The following is a 19,875-nucleotide window of genomic DNA, read 5'->3' as shown; positions in this document are numbered from 1 at the left end:
TTTTATATGGTAGAATTTCTCCCCAACTTGTTCAACAATATTGTAAGGTTACCAAGTTGTTAGATACACATTGATTCACCATGTAAAGATCATTATTAACATGGAAAGAAAGAGCTCATATGAATCATAAGTCACTACATTCCATTTTTGTAAATAACCATTCATTCACTTCGTATTAGGTCATCTAATTCTAGAGAACTATTGCAATTCAATCTCTCTCACCACAGAAACAACATATACATTTGTAAGTGTTAGGAGAAAGATATCCCACTTGTTTGCAAATGGTGCATAGGGAAGCATTTGAGCACAAGAAATATGGTCGCAAAGCCCTACATGTGTGTAGGATGTGACCATGCATGGGGTATGTCACCACACGTGAGTGTTCACATGCACACGAATGCACACACATATTGGATGGGCAAGTTGTGGAAACGTGCCATATTACTCATACGTAGCATGGGGTTGGATACAAGAACCACATTAGGATGAAGTGACCAACGGGAAATTGACAATTAATGTGTCATAAAGTGCACGATTGCTTGTGGTGGTAGGTACAATGGATCAACACAAATAAACAATTTACAAACATCCAAATACCTTTTTGTGTCTACCTTGATAAGATAGTTGAATCTTGCTTTTATCTTCTCAACCTGTTTGTGTTCTCGGGCGTGAAGTTAACACGACATAGGATAGATTATCACACATTTTCATGCACAATGGTCAAACCAAGCATGAATGTTTTTTTAGAGCCTTTTCTATATAATAAATGTGAAATTAGATCTTCGATCCGAAACTTTATGTAATGTACATTTAATGACACGACTTTGTAGATATGTATGTATATATGGTAGCTAAAGGAAGGTGCATGATGTTTTTGGCTAACCAATGCAATAAAAAGTTGTGGTACTTAAACATAGCAATGAAGTGTGGCATCCTCGAGTCATAAACCCAACGATGCAGGTGTCGTCATGAGCAAAAAAACAACTATAGCCACAGGGGAATAGGGGGGGGGTTCTTGATAGGATTACTAAACATCACACGAATAGTTTGCCCCTGGAATTGACAACAGCCCCCGAATCTAATAACAAGGCCAACGTTGCGAGAAAGGAGAAAAAAAAAAACCACGAAGCCCAAGCGGTCGCCGTCCAAAAAGTGTCTTCCTATGTTATGGAAAGAAGGTGTTGGTGAATTAAACGGAAAAGAAAGAAACACAAGAAAAGGACAAACATAAACACACAAACATATATACACATAGTTACATACATACATACCATACAATCACACACACATACATAACAATACATACATACACACATACATAACAATACATACATACACACATAGCAATACATATGTACACACAACAATACGTACACACACACACACATACATACATACATACATACATACATACATACATACATACATACATACATACATACACACATACATAGTAATAGATACATACATACACACACACACATACATACATACATACAACATACATACATACACACACATACATACATAGCAATACATACATACAACATACATACATACATACATACATACATACATACATACATACATACATGATCATCAAGAAGGGAAGATCTTTGCAACTAACCAACCCACGTGAGAAAAAAAAATTGTCATCAAAAGCGCATCTTGATAAAGTTTTATGTATTCATGTACACACATAGATACATGCATGCATACATACATACATACATACATATATAAAAAATGATAGTGTTCTGTTTCTGTTTTGGCTCCATTAGGTTGTTGTATAATTAGCTTTGTGATAGAATAGAATAGAATAGAACAGAATAATGTAGTATAGGTTGGGGATCAATAAAGGCCCGAATTGAGAGGGATGGGGGGGTTAAGGATATTAGGGTTTCATTTCAAAAGGTTCAGTTACAGAGGCATATACATATGCTACAGAGAGAGAGAGAGACAGAGAGAGGATATTAGAGCATAAATTAGGGTTTTATGTGGGTGCTTTTTTGCTTTTTCTAGTGCGAAGAGAAGCTTTTAGTTAACTAATTTACGGGCAAAAAGAGAGAGAGAGAGAGAGAGAGAGAGGATTGTTTTCTTTTACAGTGAAGGTTTCAGTTACAGTGAATGAGAGCTTCGGCTGAGACAAACAGAGAGTATGTACACAAAGACACAGGGGTCTAGAAGTCTAGAGAGAGAGAGAGAGAGAGAGAGAGAGGTTGCTTCCTCTGTTCTTTCCATTTGCCGTACACTGAGGAGAGAGAAAGACATAGGGCCGGGGGGGGGGGGGGGGGAGCTGAAAGAGAGAGAGAGAGAGAGAGAGAGAGAGAGAGAGCTTTACACTCTATCTATCTCATGCTTTGATCATCGTCATCATCATCATCATCTCTCTCTCTCTCTCTCTCTCTCTCCCTCTTCTTTCTCTTATTACTGCCGTTAAATTACAAAGAAACCTCTCTCTCTCTCTCTCTCTCTCAGAAAGACAACTTCTTTAGCACTTCATTTTTGTTCAATTTCCTCCACAATCCTCTGTATTTTTAGCCCCCCCTGGAAACATTCCTGTCTTCCCCCCCCCCCCCCCCCCCAAATCCATCAAGGTTATTACCTTCCACATCCCCTGTTTCTATTAGCTCTAACTCTGAACCCAAATTCATCAAAGTTTGTTCCATATCTTCGTCAATTCAGATGTGAGATGAAGAAAGATCCTCGATACTCCTCTGTAATGGACATAAGGGCAGCAGAAGATCATTTTGAGCAAGTGAGCTTTGACTGTGGAAGCTCCATGGATGGGCTTAGCTCCTCTGAAGCTCTCAGTTTAAGTCTCAGAAGTGATGAACCAGGAGGGAATCCACCACTAGATGAAGAAGAAAATGAAGATAGTAGTAGTCTAGAAGAAGAAGAAGAAGGAGAAGGAGGAGAAGAAGAAGAAGAAGACGAGAGATGGTCTTCTTCTAGCCTCAACATAAAACACAACAAGAAGAAAAAGGGTTTTTTCTTCCAAGGAACTAATCTTCCTCCTCCCCCTCCCCCTCCCCCTCCTCTTTCCAAGACAATCAGCCAGACAAGAAATAAATCCGAGCTTTCGGGTATGTACATCATGTAACTCTGAATGCATGCATGTATATATGTTTCAATGTATGTGTATATATCTGAATGTATGTGTATCTATGTAAATGTACATGTGTTATATATGTATATATGTATGTCTGTCTGTCTGTCTGTATGTATGTGACAGTTTGTCAGACCTTCAACTCCACAATTGTATATATGTATGTATGTGACATTTTGTCAGACCTTCAACACCACAATTGTATATATGTATGTATGTGACATTTTGTCAGACCTTCAACTCCACAATTGTATATATGTATGTATGTGACATTTTGTCAGACCTTCAACTCCACAATTCTGTGGTCAATTTTCTCCGTTGGGTTAATTCTCCATGTTTCATATAGAGCTCTTTCTATATGATAACTAAATATGGTTCATCTGCTCTGTTTGTGATCAAATAGAACCCTCGTATGGCAATCTAGTTTCCAAACTTAATGTCAAAATGCAAGGTCACACAAGCTCTCTGCTTCCTTTGTAAACTAAGTAATATACAAGAATTTCAACTCAAACCATTCGACAGTCCATCCACTCTTTATACATTTTGTGGCTTGTTTTAAAAAAACTAGATTCGGTGATGAAATCTTTCAGCTTTGCTGCTTTCTTGCCAAACTGAATAACAATTCTGTGGATTTTGTAGAGGTTGAAATGATGAAGGAAAAATTTTCGAAGTTACTTTTGGGTGAAGATATGTCTGGTGGTGGGAAAGGTGTTTGCTCTGCACTAGCCATATCCAATGCTATCATTAATCTATCAGGTAATTGGAATCATTGTATTTTGTTCAATATTTTACTTCTTAATCATACACAAAATACAACCCTTTTCTATTTTAATCAAAGGCTTTCTATTGAAACATTTTTGTTGGGTTTTGGAAGAAAGAAACACATTCTTATATCTTATGGTTACACTGTGTTATTTGCTTATAGCTTCTGTATTTGGAGAGCTATGGAGACTTGAACCCTTGTCTTTAGAGAAGAAAACAATGTGGAGAAGAGAAATGAATTGGCTTCTCTCAGTGGCTGATCATATTGTAGAACTTGTGCCTTCCAGACACTCATTGCCAAATGGTGGTAACGTTGAGGTAATGCTCCTCCTCCTTTTTTTTTGATATATACAGTAGTAATCTCAATGTTGCTCTTTATATCATCATTCTCTCTATGATAGGCATAGTCAATTACTTGAAGTTATTTTCTTTTGTAGGGCATCATATTTCTATTTGATCTCCATTGATCCCCTTGTATATTTTTTCAGGTGATGGTTACAAGGCCTAGGTCTGACATTCATGTCAATCTTCCTGCATTGAGAAAATTAGATGGAATGCTGCTGGTATATAGACAACCTTTGCAACAGTAAAAATATTGGTTTTGTTTTTGTTTTCTCACTGTATAATGATCACAATCATTTAAACCCTACTTGTTTTTTGTGCCAGGAAACATTGGATACATTCAATGGCACTGAGTTCTGGTATGTAGATCAGGGGCTTGTGGTGGCTGATGAAAACAATCATAATCTACAAAGGGCTCTTCCGCATTGGAGGGATGATAAATGGTGGTTACCCATACCTAAGGTTCCAAATGAAGGGTTATCGAAAGATTGTACAAAGCAATTGCAACATCAACGAGAGTGTATAAACCAAATCCTTAAGGCTGCTGTGGCAATCAATACTCAAATCCTCTCGGAAATGGAAATCCCTGAGTTATATTTTGATGCATTGCCAAAGGTAGTCTCTTAAAGTTATCGATTGATTATCTTTGTACACAGTCCCTTTAATTTGATTTTCGACACTTATAAAGCGATGGCTATTGCCCCAAAGATATAATTAGGTTTTTTTGCCTTTGAAAATTGTAACATAAGAGAAAACAACTTAATGTATCAATACACTTTGCCTTTATGAAATTGATGGATATATTCAATCTGAATGTTGCTACTTGATGTTCCATTCTATCATTCTCTCTAATCGAAATTTGCCTTACAACTTTTCAACCCTCAGCCCTCTTTTAATTTTTAAATTGGACAGAATGGGAAGGCCAGCTTGGGAGAGGACATTTATCGTTATTTGACGTCTGAATCGTTCCATCCTGATGCTATATTGGATATGATCGATTTGTCGAGTGAGCACAGAGCTGTCGATATTGCAAACCGGATTGAGGCAGCCATTCATGTCTGGCGGCGTCGGAGACATCAAAAACCGTCGAGAGAGAACAAACAACAAAACACGAGAAGTTCTTGGGGACTTGTGAAGGATTTTGTGCTAGACATAGATCGGAGGGATTATTTCGCAGGTCGGGCCGAAAACCTCTTGTTGTGCTTGAAGCAGAGGTTCCCAAACCTTCGCCAGACACTCCTCGATATCAACAAGATTCAACACAACAAGGTAGGATACACTTGGGGCTGGTAATTTTCTTTGGTTATCATGAATTAAATAAATTTGGGTGCTAAATCTCACATACAAGTGATCTAATATTTGGTATATCTTTCTTTGTGTTCATAGGATGTCGGGCGTGCGATACTCGAGAGCTATTCTCGGGTATTGGAAAGTTTGGCATTCAACATAGCGTCACGGATCGAGGACGTGCTTTATGCGGGCGATATGGTGAAGCAATCTCCGCCTCCATGTTCACCACCACATGCTTTTCTAAAGTCTCGGATACTATCGACTCGGCGACGTGGGTATCCCTTGAATCTTTTGGTCCACACACCATATGGTACCCCCCTTGTGACACCTAGTGCTTCTCCGACCCCTTCTTCGAGCCCCCGGAGAACTCCCAATTCTCCCCTACATTCGGAAGATGAGTCATCTCAACAAATGTCTTTCCCGGATATGGGATATGCATATGAGTTCGAGAGTGTTGGAACGGTCGTTGAGGTTGGTTCAACCATAGGGCTTGTAAAGAAGGATAGGTCGTTGGCATTGTTAAGCAATGTTGAAATCTAGGACGAACCATATATATACAAAATGGTGAAAAGTGCAGGAGATATATCTAAAGCTATCTATATATGTATGATATACATATGTAGATAGATTGGATATCCTAATGAAGGCTCCATCATTGGTACACATGTTAAATAATGGCGAAGTCATCCATATCTATATCATATATATGTATATGTATATGTATATGTATATGTATATGTGTTCCAATTAATATCTTAAAGAAGGCTTGAATCATGGGCAGATGTTAAATAATGGTGAAGTTGAGAAGATATTTGCATCTATACATACATGTATATTGGTATGTGCTCTATTGAAGATATGTTTTGAGGGATGCTAATTGTGAATTGAGAAAGAGGGTTTTTTCCGTTGGCAAGATTGGAACTTCTTTCTTTGATAAGATCAGATCGATAGCATTGCATTTTTATGAGCCACACTAACAACATTATGTTGTGGCAAATTCATATCATCAGGAAAACTCCAATCTCAATTCACTTCTGAGGGTCATAGGTAAAGTGTGGCCTATTATTGGATATGATGGCATTCCTTGATTATTAAATTGACTTCTTCACAATTGTTCCTAAACATCGCCAGATTGTGAACTCAACTTCCAGCTCAAAGACAAACAGAGGTTGAAGATCGTCTAAAGAGCACACATACAAAAACATCTCTCTCTCTCTCTCTCTCTCTCTCTCTCTCTCTCTCTCTCTCTCTCTCTCCACCTTATCAATTTGTATAATTTCTTATTGTATTTCTCGAACTCTTTATCTTGTAATCTTTTTCAAGATTAGTGTTGGTACATTTAAAATTGCAATGAAAGCTTTGATTTCAAGAATTTGTGTTCTTTTGTCTCTGTGTCTTTTGATCATGTTGATATGCTTAAATTTCGATACAAAAGATTTTAACTTACGGCACAAATTGTCTATGGAAATTGTTGTAGATTCCTCCCCTCCAAAATTGGAGATATATTCATGGAGCAACATTGTGAATTGAGACAATATATCACATTGTACCATCACAAAAATTGAAGAACGACCCACACGAACCCCTCCACACAAAGGCAAATGTTTGTGCCAAGCAAATGGAAATTATATGTTGGGGGGAAATTTCATTGAATTGTGATTGGCGAAAGGGGATGAAAAGGCCTCATGACGGAAAAACATCCTGTAGAAATGATTGGAATGATTATGTGGAAGAAACTCCCAATTTCAAATGAAATGGCTATTAATGTTAGCAACTCGGCACATGGGTAATGTGAACAACCATGTGGCTATTTAGAGGGACCACACTTTACCCACATAAGTTACAACTCTACTACCAAAAGGGTTCAAGAATGCTCATTTGTTGAAGATGAGTGGGCCAAATACATTTGAAGTGTTGGGTAACATCTTTGTGGGCTCCTCTTGTCTTTATTGTTATTATTATCTTACTGTGTACTTCATCACCCTCCTCATGCCATTCATGTGTGCTCTGTTCATTATCTTCACCAGTACTACGAAATATTTGAGGAATTTAATGAGATAAAAAAAGGCCAAGATTTAAAAATGGGCAAATCTCAATTGCGAAGATTTCAAAATAGCGAAATCTCTTTCAAAAATCCTAGCCTTTGGCAAGTCTTGTTCTCGTATCTAAGCCTCTAAAAGTTATCAATCTACTCAAGTTTTCTAGGTGAGGATAATTATATACCATAAATGAAAAGATCACTACACCTGAGAAACAAACGAAAAACTCAATAAGAAGAGGCATTTTCTCAAACGAAAAGTTCAATAAGAAGAGCCATCAATGTTTATTTTTCCGTGAAGTGGTGCAATTTTGAGAAATAAGTATTCAAAATGGGTAAGATTGTTGGCATTTTGTGTTGTAGTTATCTATGTTGTAAATATTGGTGACCTTGTTGACGGTGCCCCACAATAAAAAATCCAACTCCAAATTTAGTAGAGATAATTCAAAAAATATTTCTCGCTATAGAAGTATCTACTAGAATGCTTATTTTTTTGTTATATTTTTTGACAATATCCATAGTTGCATATGGTGTTCTTCCTTTGTTACTTCCCCACCAAACACTACACCTTTTTCTAGTTTTCTTATGTCCATTATCTTGTTGAATGGTTTCACAAACTCTAATTTTCTTCCCTTGACATGTGGGAATTGTGAATATTATTGAGTAAACTGATCCATATGGTTAAGAAAATTGGATGGATGAACCATGTAAAAATCATGACACAAGGTATACTAAGTACCACGCCAAACAAGGCAGGACATATTAAATCTAGAGGTAATTTGGGCTCTAGGTAGTAAAGGCAAATAGATTAGGTGCAAGCGTTGGGAACCAAGGAGCGAAGAAACAAGGATATGAGCCAAAATAAGAAGACTTAGAAAATTGTGAAATGATGTTCAAATTCAAACATGCAACATTGAGGAGGAATTAAGTTTCAATCTGAATGTGGTAATGATGATGTCTTCGTTATGATTTTTATTTTGAAAGACGAGAAGAAGATCTTGATTTAGATCTATCAATATCATGATTCATAATGATGAGAACATGAAAGCGATTAAATTCTTAGTGTGTTAAGCAACATGGTAACTCTTTTAGGGAAGTGATGCATAAAAAGGCTATTAAGAAAACTATGTAGAGTGGTTTTTACTAACGGATATGTACTTTTGGAAGCAACTTTCTAAATTCTCCATTTACAAAATGTTAAGTCATATTCTTCTTAGTCAAGAGTCATCCAAACAAGATTTAAGGATCAATCCACATTTTGCAATTTAACCTTTAACTTATATGTAGTTAATAAGTCTAAACATGGGAATGGTCTTTCCAGTAGCGTGTTTAATGGCTTAACAATTTGCGATAATGTACACCCAAAAATACATGATTGTATATTTCTATCAGGACTACTCAAGAACTATCAACTGACTCCTTCTTTTTCACACTTGCTAAAACATTCCTTACAAACATAATATTTTCTTTTCAGGAACCTGGACTTTATTATAGAGACACTCATATAAAGGTTTACAACCCCCAAATCTTTGAGCCATATAGGATTGACTTTATTCGAACCCACAAAATATACTGTAGCTAGCCAATTGCAACCCTAAGTCTTGTCCTCATCTTTAACAATTGATCATGCACTTGAGCAAAATACCTTCCTACATTGGCAATGAATTGATCATCCCTCAAGTTGTGACTCCTGTGGACGCTCTATATGTCTAAACATTAATATTGTTGGGAAACAGGTCCCTCCGGATGGGAAGAGAGAAGAGCCGAGTTGATGAGGAACTCGGCCGAGGCAGAAACTGAAATCGTGTAGACAGCCAACTCGGGAGACTATATCTGTAAATAGTCAAAATAAGCCTCTGTGGGCTATACTTGTAAATAGTCCGAAAGTTGTACTAGTATATAAGCATCTAGGGCAATCATTATGGGTGTATCATTATTGTGAGAGAGTTAGAACGGGGTAGTGGTCCCTGTAACTGTGAAAAAGTGAGAGAGAGGGAGAGTGTGAGTGAGTTCAACTCCATCGCCGTCTGTTGACGAAGAAGAACTCAAGGTCGTTTCCTCTGAGTTTCTTGTTGTACCCCCCTCATCATCATAGTGATATGTTTTCAGAGCAAGTGGACTTCACGTGGTTTTTCCCAGTTTGGGTTTCCACGGTAAAATCAGTGTGTTCTCTGTTTTAGTTATTCTATTCTTCGGTTTTTTTGTTTGAGCTTTATTTCTTGCACACGAATAAACGAACGGTAACCGGTTATGGCCGATCGCGAGCGTAACAAGTGGTATCAGAGTGATGGAAGAATCGTTTAGCGGCATAAGCTAACCGACTCTAACTACTCAGTGTGGAAGTCGAAGATGAGAGACATGCTCGTGTGCAAAGATCTCTGGCTGTTGGTGCAATTCGGAGATAAAAGACCATACAAGATTGATTCAGTGACTTGGGAAGTGTTGCATTTGAAGGCGACCACATATATAAGGTGTTTTATAAACATGAGTCTATACAACAATTTTGGTGAAGAAACAGAAGCCGATGTCATCTGGAAGAAGATTGGCGTGATGTTCGAAAACAAGAACGCCATGAACTGAGTCTCAGTATTTCGGAAAATCGTGAGACTTCGGTATCAAGATGGTTCCAACATGGCGGAGCACATCAATGCATTCCAAGGACTAATGAACCAAACCACCTCTCTAGAAGTACCTCTGGCCGATGAGGTATTAGCATTGTTTTTGCTAGGATCCTTTCTGGATAGTTGGGAAACGCTGGTTGTCACATTGGGCAACGCGGGACCGGAAGGGAAACACATATCCCTAGAGTAGGTGAAGTCGAGTTTGCTGAATGAAGAAGCTCACCAGAAGGACCGAGAGTCCAATACCAACCGGAAGGCCTTAGTCACGGAAGGTGACACGATTCGGGGAAGAGGCCGAAATCGAAGTTCCCAGAATCGAGATAAGTCGGGGATCAGGTCGAAGTCCAGAGGGAGGCTCACGCGCTTCTATTGTGGGAAGCCAGGGCACTTCCAAAAGAACTGCCGACATTTCCAAAAGGAAAAAGGGGGAGCCAAAGGTGTGCAACCGAAAAGGATTTAGGAAAGCAAGAACACCTCGGCGATTGCGACAAGTGAAGAGGAGTTGCTGCTCATTAGTGAGCAAAATGAAGCAAACATGGTTGGCGATGAATCGGTTTGGGTGGTTGATTCGGGTGCGTCGTTTCACCTAACTCCTGATTGGAAATGCTTCTCATCTTAGAGAGCCGGAGATCTCGGATATGTAAAGAATGTTTGAAGATGGGAAATGAAGGAGCATGCCAAATCGTCTGCATTGGAAACGTGTGTTTGGTGACGTCAACTGGATGCAGACTTGTGTTGAGAGATGTTCGACACGTTCTGGAGATTCGATTGAACCTGATATCAGCCAGTTGGTTGGATGATGAAGGCTACATGGGTAGCATCCGGAACGGTGTCATGAAGTTTTGCAAGGGGAGCTTGATCGTGGCTCGGGCACGGAAAACCAACACACTCTATGTGATGCATGCTCGATTATGCCAAGGGGAAGCAAATGTGGCAGCCGACACTGTTGGAGAACTGTGGCACAAGAGGTTGTGCCATATGAGCTAGATGGGGATGCGGAAGCTTGCTGAGGACAACCTCATTCCGGAGGTGAAAGACGTGCATCTTGAGAGGTGCACCGATTGCTTGGCCAGCAAACAAAACCGAACCTCTTTTCGGACAAGACCACCGTCGAGACGGAATGCACCGTTGGAACTTGTGCATACCGATGTATGTCAAGTGGACACGAAGTCACATGCCGGATTGTAGTACTTCGTGATGTTCATAGACAACCACAGTCGGAAACTGTGGATCTCACCGCTGAAGACGAAGGATCAGGTATTGTCCGTCTTCAAGAACTTCCACGCGAGACTGGAAAGGGAAACCGGCTGGAAGCTGAAGGCGGTTCGAGCGGAAAACGGAGGAGAATACCGGGGGCAGTTCGTGGAGTACTGCCAGTTGAAGGGAATCCGACTCGAATTTACTGTGCCGAAGACACCGGAACTAAATGGATTGTCCAAGAGGATGAACCGGATTGTAATGGAGAGAGTCCGGAGTATGCTAGCACATTCAAAGTTACCCAAGACATTCTGGGTTGAGGCGCTGATGACAATGACCTAAGTGATAAACAGATCACCCTCAACACCCTTGGAAGGAGACTCACCGCAAAAGGTATGGGCCGGTAAAGACGTGTCTTACTGGCATTTGAAGGTGTTCGGTTGTCTCGCCTACGTGCATGTAGCAAAGGACAAGAGAGCGAAACTGAACCCGAAGTCCCGATCATGCATATTCCTTGGATACAATGATGATGAGTTTGGATACCGAGTGGGGGATTTGGTCGACAAGAAGGTGTTTCGGAGTCCAGACATAGTCTTCATGGAAGACAAGAGTATTGCCGACTAGGAGTCGAAGAAGAAGATAGCAGACTCCGGATCAACTGACGGGACTCATCCGGCCGGAAGCCAGATAACACTCGAAGAAATGGCCAGAGTCGGACAAGAGGCCGAACTGATCGAAGAAGAAGATCAGGACACCAGAACCGGACAAGACCCCAAATCAGATTCGAATGGAGAACAAACAGAGGAACTGATAGCTGAGAACCAAGGAAGAAGATATCTTCTCAGAGAGAGAAGAGCCCCCGAAGATTTCCAGATGTAGGGCATGTGTTGCTGCCCAATGAAGGGGAGCTGGAAAGTTTCGAAGAAGCAAAGAAAGACACCCAAAACCGCAAGTGGTTGAGTGCCATGCAGGATGAGATGGATTCCCTGCATGAGAACCATACATATGAGTTGACGGAGTTGCTGAGAGGAATGAAGGCACTTCAGAATAAATGGGTATACAAGTTGAAACCGGGAGATGGCGGTGTCACGAAAATACGACGAGGATATGTGAACTTCAGGTAGGACCCCGGGGCCTCCAACCAGAGGATATCAGATTCGTGCATTTATACTTTTAGGAATTTGTAAAGAATCAAGAGATGGATTCTTGTGAAGCGGAAGAGATATGAGTTATGTGTGTGTATGAGAGAGAGAGAGAGAGAGAGAGAGAGAGAGAGTGTGAGAGACAAGAAATACGCAAGGTAAAAGTATATTGACAAAGGAGAAAGACTTAACATTATACAAGGTGGGAGGAGGGTGCTTTATGTAGTCACCCTCTCTCTTCATTAACTACAAGCCTCATGGAGCATGGGGAATGTGAAAGATCATAAGTTATGTGTCATAGAATATGATTCTATGACTCATACTAAATGCTAGAATACAAAGTGGTGACATAATGGTGACTCTTGACCGTTGGAGTGTCTCTTCACTCTCAAGGTGAGTTCACACACTAGACCAAGTTGAGCTTGATTCTCAACACGCCCCCAAAAGCTCAAGTCGGGTCGGTTTCATACGGTATCCGAAATCCGCTTCGACTCGCGTCGGCTCGCTTTATGCGGAGTTGCGGAATCCGTGCTCTAGCTTGCTATGTGCGAAGTCTGTGCTTTGGCTTGCGTGCGTAGTTGCGAAGTCTGTGCTTCGGCTTGCGTCTTTCTTCGTGGCTTTGCGCGGTAGATCGGCTCTTCGCTGCTTCGTTGCGTGGTTGCGGAATCCACGCGTTATTGCGTAGTGTCTTAAGTACTCCCCCTCAAGCTTGGCAAGTCAGGGATCGTCAATCCGAGATCAGTCATGAATTGCCATAGCTTGTCGGCTCCTAAGGCTTTAGTGAAGATGTCGGACGTTTGAAGATTGGTGCTAATGTGTGGTAGGTCGACATCGCCAGCCAGAACACGCTCTCGGATGAAGTGATAGTGCACTTCGATGTGCTTTGTCCGCGCGTGGAACACCGGGTTCCGAGCCAGATAGATACTGCTCATGTTGTCGCAGTAAAGGGAAGTCGGATCCTTGATGGGTACGCCCAGATCCTTCAAAATCCTCTTGAGCCATACGGCTTCACACGCAGCTACGGCCGCGCCCCTTTATTCCGCCTCTGTACTCGAAAGAGCAACGGTGGGATGCTTCTTGCTATTCTAGGATATTGCTCCGCTGCCGAGGGAGAAAACAAATCCGGAGGTTGATCTTTTATCGGCTTTGTAGGCGGCCCAATCGGCGTCTGTGTACCCCTCGAGTCGTATTGGCATCACGGTCTTGTAGAGGATGCCGCAATCCATTGTGCCGCTCACGTATCGTAGAACTCGCTTAGCGCAATCCAAGTGAGTATCACGCGGTGTTTGCATGAATTGGCTAAGGAGACCAACCGGATAACTGAGATCGGGTCGAGTGATAGTGAGGTAGATTAGACTCCCGATGAGTTGCCGATACTGAGTCGGCTCACACGCTTTGGTGCCGGAGTTCGCATCTAGTTTGAGATTGCAATCGAGCGGGGTTGCCGCGGATTTGCACTCAGCCATCCCGAACTTGTATAACAAGTTGAGGATGTAGTGCTGTTGAGAGATCATGATTCCGGCTGGAGTCCGAATTACCTCGATGCCGAGGAAGTAGTGGAGCTCCTTCATGTTCGTCATCTTGAATTTGTCAGAAAGGAGGGATTTGACTTTATTGACTTCGACTAGAGGCTCACCTCCAATGACTAGGTCATCCACATATAAAATGATGACGATCGAACTTGCAGAATCACTTCGTATGTAGAGGGAGTTGTCCGATTTTGACATACGGAAGCCGATTTGATGAAGATATTGCGTTATCTTCGAATGCCAAGCACGCGGTGCTTGCTTGAGGCCGTAGAGAGGCTTCTTGAGTCGGCAAACAACTTTCGGATGGGTGCTCGAGTTGAAGACGGGTGGTTGTATGATGTACACCTCCTCTTCTAATTCGCCTTGTAGAAAGGCGTTCTTGACGTCCATTTGATGGAGGTGCCACCCTTTCGCCGCGGCAAGCGCAATTACGGTCCGCACCCTTGTCATCTTTGCCACCGGGGCAAAGGTCTCTTCGTAGTCGACGCCATGCGTCTGAGCGTATCCTTTCGCTACGAGTTGAGCTTTGTAGCGGTTTACGGAGCCATCAATGTTATACTTCACCTTGTAGATCCATCTGCATCCGATCACCTTTTTGTGTGGTGAGGTGGGAACGAGATCCCATGTCTCGTTCTTCCGTAGTGCCTGCATCTCTTCGTTCATTGCTTCGATCTATCGCGGGTCCTTCGCGGCTTCCGGCTCCCGTACTATCGCTACCTTCATCATAAAGGCGTAATGGTACGCCATATACTAGTTGTAGCCAAATCGGCTTATGAGGTTCTTTTCACGAGTGGATCGGCGGAGCTTTTCATTTGCAGAGATGAGGGCTTTCTTAGTTCCGATTGGTACATCGAAGCCGCCGAACTCACTATCGAGTGAGTGAGTCGATTCATCGTCGTCGAGGCGATCGCCTTCATATTCCGCCATTTTTGCCTTGCCTTTGTCCATCTTCGGGCTAGGCCGTGATGTGCTTTGATGGTTCAAAGGCTCTTGTGGTCCGCTCAGTCGGGTCGTGATCGGACTTTCTTCGATCATGCGCGTAGGGCGATCTTCATCCTTGATCTCTTGTTCGGCAAATTCCAGGTCGAGCGGAGGCGAAGTTGTCTCTGGTGCGTACCAGGATGCGGACTCGTAAAAAACGACGTCTCGACTTACTCGAGATTTTTGAGTTGAGGGGTTGTAGCACTTGTACCCCTTTTGTTCAAGTGAGTATCCTACGAGGATACATTTCTCCGACTTTGGGTCAAGCTTTTGACGCTTCTCGTCGGGGATGTGCCCGTATGCTATCGCGCCGAATATTCGGATATGCGATAAGTCCGGCTTCCTTCCGAAGTATTTTTCGTGCGGAGTGACCTCGTGCACGCCGGACGTTGTGCACCGGTTCATTAGGTAGACTACCGTATTTGTAGCTTCGGCCCAATATGACTTGGGCATATGCTTCTCGTTCATCATGGCCCGTGCTACTTCGAGGATGTGCCGATTTTTGTGCTCAGCTACTCCGTTTTGTTACGGAGTGTGTTGGCAAGTGAATTCTCGCTGAATTCCTTCCTTTCGGAGATACGCCGTGAAATCGTCCAAGAAGTACTCCTTGCCGCCATCCGATCGAAGGCATCATACATGTCGGCCCGTGGCTTTCTCGACTTCATTCTTGAACTTTTGGAAGTGTCCGAACACTTTGCTCTTTTGCTGCATCGGATAGATCCAAGTGTGCCTAGAAAAGTCGTCGATGAAGAGCACGTAATATCGGCATCCGCCGAATGTCACCATTTGGGCCGGACCCCAGACATCGGAATGAATTACGTCGAGTACGCCTTTGCTCAAATCCGCTCCTTCGGGAATGGGTGTCGGTGTTGCTTGCCGAATTGGCACGCTTCGCATACACCTTCAATCTCCTTCTCTTTGAATGTCGGGAGTCCGATAACGACTCCTTTCGATTTCATTGCTTTGAGTTTGTTGAGATTGATGTGGCCGATTCGCTTATGCCATAGCTCTATGTCGGAGTCAGCTTTCGTGCTTTTCGCGAACATGGCGGATTTCATCTCGTGCGAATTGAGAATGAACATCCGGCCCTCTCTTCTTCCGCGTGCGATGATTCGGCCTTCTTTTTCGATGAAGCACCCTTCTTGGTCGAATCGTACTTGCATCCCTTGCTCAACCATTTGGCCGACCGAGACCAAATTCTTTGTGATGGTGGGAACATGCAAGACATTTTTAATGTATGTTTGCTTACCTCTTTCGGCGAACGGAACATTGCCGATGTGCTGAATCGGGTGCGTAGTGTCATCTCCGGTTTCGACATAACCGGGTCGCTCTGGCTCTCGAAGTTCGAGAAACCATTCTTTGTGGGATGTCATATGGTTTGAGGCCCCAGAGTCAACAAACCATACGTCCTCCGGATTGAGGGCACTAGTTGAGGTAGAGGCCGACATGGAGTTTGCTCTATGTTTCATCATGAACATTCCACCACGGTCGGAGTTGTATGCGTACATTTCGCCACGATCCTCGTAGTCGGGGTTGTGCCCGTACATTCCGCTATACTCTTCGTAGTCGGAATTGTCCGCGTAATTCGTGAGTTGTCGGCTTGTGGAGGCCGATTCACGCATCTTCTTTCGGCACTCTTCTTCGTGGTGGCCGAGCTTTCCACAATATCCGCATTCGGTTGCGTTTTGACGGCTCGGGCCGGAGTGGAAGCTCTCCCTTCTTGCGAAGGTTCCTCGTTGGCCTCCGTTTTGTGGCCGAAATTGGGAGTTGTTGTCGTAGGTCGGACCTCGTCCGCCTTGTCCTTGGCCGAATCGGCCTCTTGCTCGTCCATGTCCTCTTCCTCCATTAGAGTGCGTGTAGAGCATGTGGCCTTCCGACTCATTGCTCCTTGTACGCACGTGGTTTTCTTCGACCAATAGCATTGATTGGAGCTCGAAGAAGGAGGGAGATTTCTCCCGTGCTAGAACGGCGGTTCACATCGCGCCGAACCGTGGTGCGAGGCCGCTAAGGCATATTTGCACCATCTCATCATCATCTATAATTACGCTTATTGAGCCGAGCGAGTCGCAAAGCTCCTTGATCTTCAAGGTGTATGTTGTGATGGACATATCCCTTTGTTGAATGTTGTTCAACTCTTGGCGGAGTTGAAGCTTCCTCGCGGTCGTGTTGGCGGCGAAAATATTTCGTAGATTTTCCCACGCTTCCTTCGGCGTCTTGGCTTCTCGAATGTAACCGAGCATGTGGTCGTGAACACATGTCGCCAAACAATACATCACGCGGCTTGCGGCTTGCTCCCATGTCGCGTATACGGGAGCTGTCGTGACTTGAGAATAGGAGAGAGAAAAATAAGATGACAGTAGAAGGTAGAGGGAGAGAGAGAGAGAAAGAACACTAGAAATGGAAAGAGAGTTTATATTATAAGAGAGCAAGGATTACAAAGAGTAGGCTAAGGGGCTACAAACTGGTGTTGAACCGAATGAGTTGTGATGAATGAATAAACACCTATTTATAGGTCCTTATGGAGTATTCTGGAATGTTCTAGAATATTTTAGATATTTATGATATTTAATATAAACATGGAATATCCTAGAATGTTCTAGAATACTCTTGAATGTTCTAGAATACTCTAAATGTCTTGTAATAACTAATAATACATTTATTATAACTATATATCATATATGTTAGTATAATGGTTAAAGGTTTAACATATAGACCAAGACGTCTTGAGCTCGAATCCCTGTAAGGCCAAAATGTATGTCGTCATGACATTATCCGCCCTTTTCGACGACGAGTTCCATGAGTCGGAAGACAAGATTTTGGACTTGGCTTATGAGGATATTTGTTGTGAAATGCAGCAACCATTTCAGAGGCATTAGCAAGATTCTCAAGAGGTTCCCATGTTCGATCATTAGGTGTATAACCTAACCAGTCAACCAAATAATACAATTTGTTGCGAACGATCTTGGAGTCGAGAATGGCAGCAACTTCATATTCGGAGCCATCCGAAATTTCGATTGGAGGTGGGGGAGATGTAAGACGGCCTGGAATAGAGCTGGTTGTGTACGACTCCAAAAGTGAAACATGGAAGACCGGGTGAAGATACATATGAGGGGGAAGATCAAGGCGAAATGCCACATCATTGATCTTACTAGATATCACATATGGGCCAAAACGTTGATAATCCAATTTGCAGCAAGGTCGGGTTGTTTTAATGCGACCTTGTAAAAGCCATACTCGATCCCCCACTTGAAACGTAATCGATGAATCACGTCGATGACGGTCGACAACCTTCTTTTGAGTGTTTTGAGCATCACATAAATGGTGCAAAAGGATATCTTGAACTTCTTGGAGTCGGGTGAGCCGATCTTCAGCAGCCGGGTTTGTCGGGAGTTCGGGATGTTCAAGCATAGTCCAACGAGGATGGTACCCAATGTTTGCAAAAAATGGGGAATATCCAGTAGAAGAATGTTCTGAGTTGTTGTAAGCAAATTCCGCCAAATGTAATACATCAACCCAATCATCTTGTTGATAGTTGACAAAACAACGAAGATATTGTTCTACTGTTTGGTTGGTGCGCTCACTCTGTCCGTTAGTTTCTGGATCGTAGCCGGAAGAGAGTTTGCAAGAAGTATGTAAGAGTTTGAACATGTGCCGCCAAAATTTTGAGATGAACTAGGGACCCTGATCACTGATAATATCATCAGGAAGACCATGATGTCGAAACACCTCTCGCATGAGTAACTCGGCTGTCTCTTGGCTCGTAATGGCCTTTGTGCAGGGAAGAAAATGTGTCATCTTGGTTAAACGATCTACTACCGTGAGAATAGAATCAAAACCCTTGGAAGGTGGTAGATCCGTAATGAAGTCCAATGAAATAGATTTCCATGGACTCTCAGGAATAGGCATTGGCTGTAATAAGCCATATGGATGATGTCGAGGTTTTTTGGATCGGCAACATGTATCACAACTACGAACATAATCCGTAACAAAATGGCGAAGTCGTGGCCACCAATACCTTCGAGAAATTAACGCCAAAGTCTTGTGGATGCCAAAATGTCCAGCCATTGGTGTATCATGACATTGTTGCAAGACTTGGAGTCGAGAAGGACCATCAGGCACATATAAGAGATTTTGTCGAAAAAGTAAACCATCATGCCAATTGAACTGGTTGTAGTCTTGATGAGGATTTTGAGATTGTGAACAAGAAGCACAATCTGGGATAATATGGCTCAGAATATCTTGGGCGAATTCATCAGTCTCAATATGCTCCCGAATGGAGTTTAGAAGACTTGAATCCTCGGGTGTGTCTATAGCATGAAAAGCCATTAGTCGTAGACGGTCAGGACCCAAGAGGATTTGCTTCTGACTTTCAAATGCGGCCTCTCTTGGTTGAAGTTCCATATATGAATGCCGAGATAAAGCATCTACTTTGCCTTGTTGCGTCCTAGGGCGATATAGAATTACGAAATCAAAACGAGTTAAAAACTGCGCCCAACGAGCTTGTCGATGACTCAAGACTTGAGCACTTTGGAAGTACGTTAGATTTTTGTGATCATTATAGACAATGATTTGTTGAGACGAACCCTCCAAAAAATGACGCCATTGTTGAAAAGAATCCACAATGGCAAGAAGCTCTTTGTCGTGAATCTCATAGTTGATTTCTGCAGCTTCAAATTTCCGTGAATGAAAAACCACAGGGTGTAGTTGGCCATCATTGCTAATCTGGGATAATACGCTTCCTAGTGCGAAGTCAGATGCATAAGCTTCCAGTATAAAGCACTTCAATGGATCAACATGCATCAAAATTGGTGCGGATGTAAATGCTTGCTTTAATCCTTCAAATGCAGAGTTTGCATTTATACTC

The 19,875-nt window shown here is 42.4% G+C and overlaps 1 protein-coding gene across 1 annotated transcript; it reads left to right on the top strand.

The window, feature by feature from the left end:
* The first annotated feature begins 2,607 nt into the window (after positions 1-2,607).
* Positions 2,608-6,875, top strand: LOC147848806 (rop guanine nucleotide exchange factor 3-like). Its single transcript, XM_087338091.1, has 7 exons — positions 2,608-3,086; positions 3,749-3,865; positions 4,035-4,189; positions 4,360-4,434; positions 4,538-4,828; positions 5,126-5,482; positions 5,600-6,875. Exons 1-7 carry the CDS (start codon positions 2,693-2,695, stop codon positions 6,041-6,043), a joined length of 1,833 nt encoding a protein of 610 aa, XP_087194217.1. The 5' UTR covers positions 2,608-2,692; the 3' UTR covers positions 6,044-6,875.
* Positions 6,876-19,875: the final 13,000 nt, after the last annotated feature.

Source organism: Azolla caroliniana, unplaced genomic scaffold (assembly GCF_043228905.1).
Source record: "Azolla caroliniana isolate FFs.n. ecotype wild unplaced genomic scaffold, voAzoCaro1.0.p SCAF_217, whole genome shotgun sequence".
Taxonomy (NCBI): domain Eukaryota; kingdom Viridiplantae; phylum Streptophyta; class Polypodiopsida; order Salviniales; family Salviniaceae; genus Azolla; species Azolla caroliniana.
Note: the sequence above shows the minus strand (reverse complement) of the source record. Positions and strands in the feature narration are given on the sequence as shown.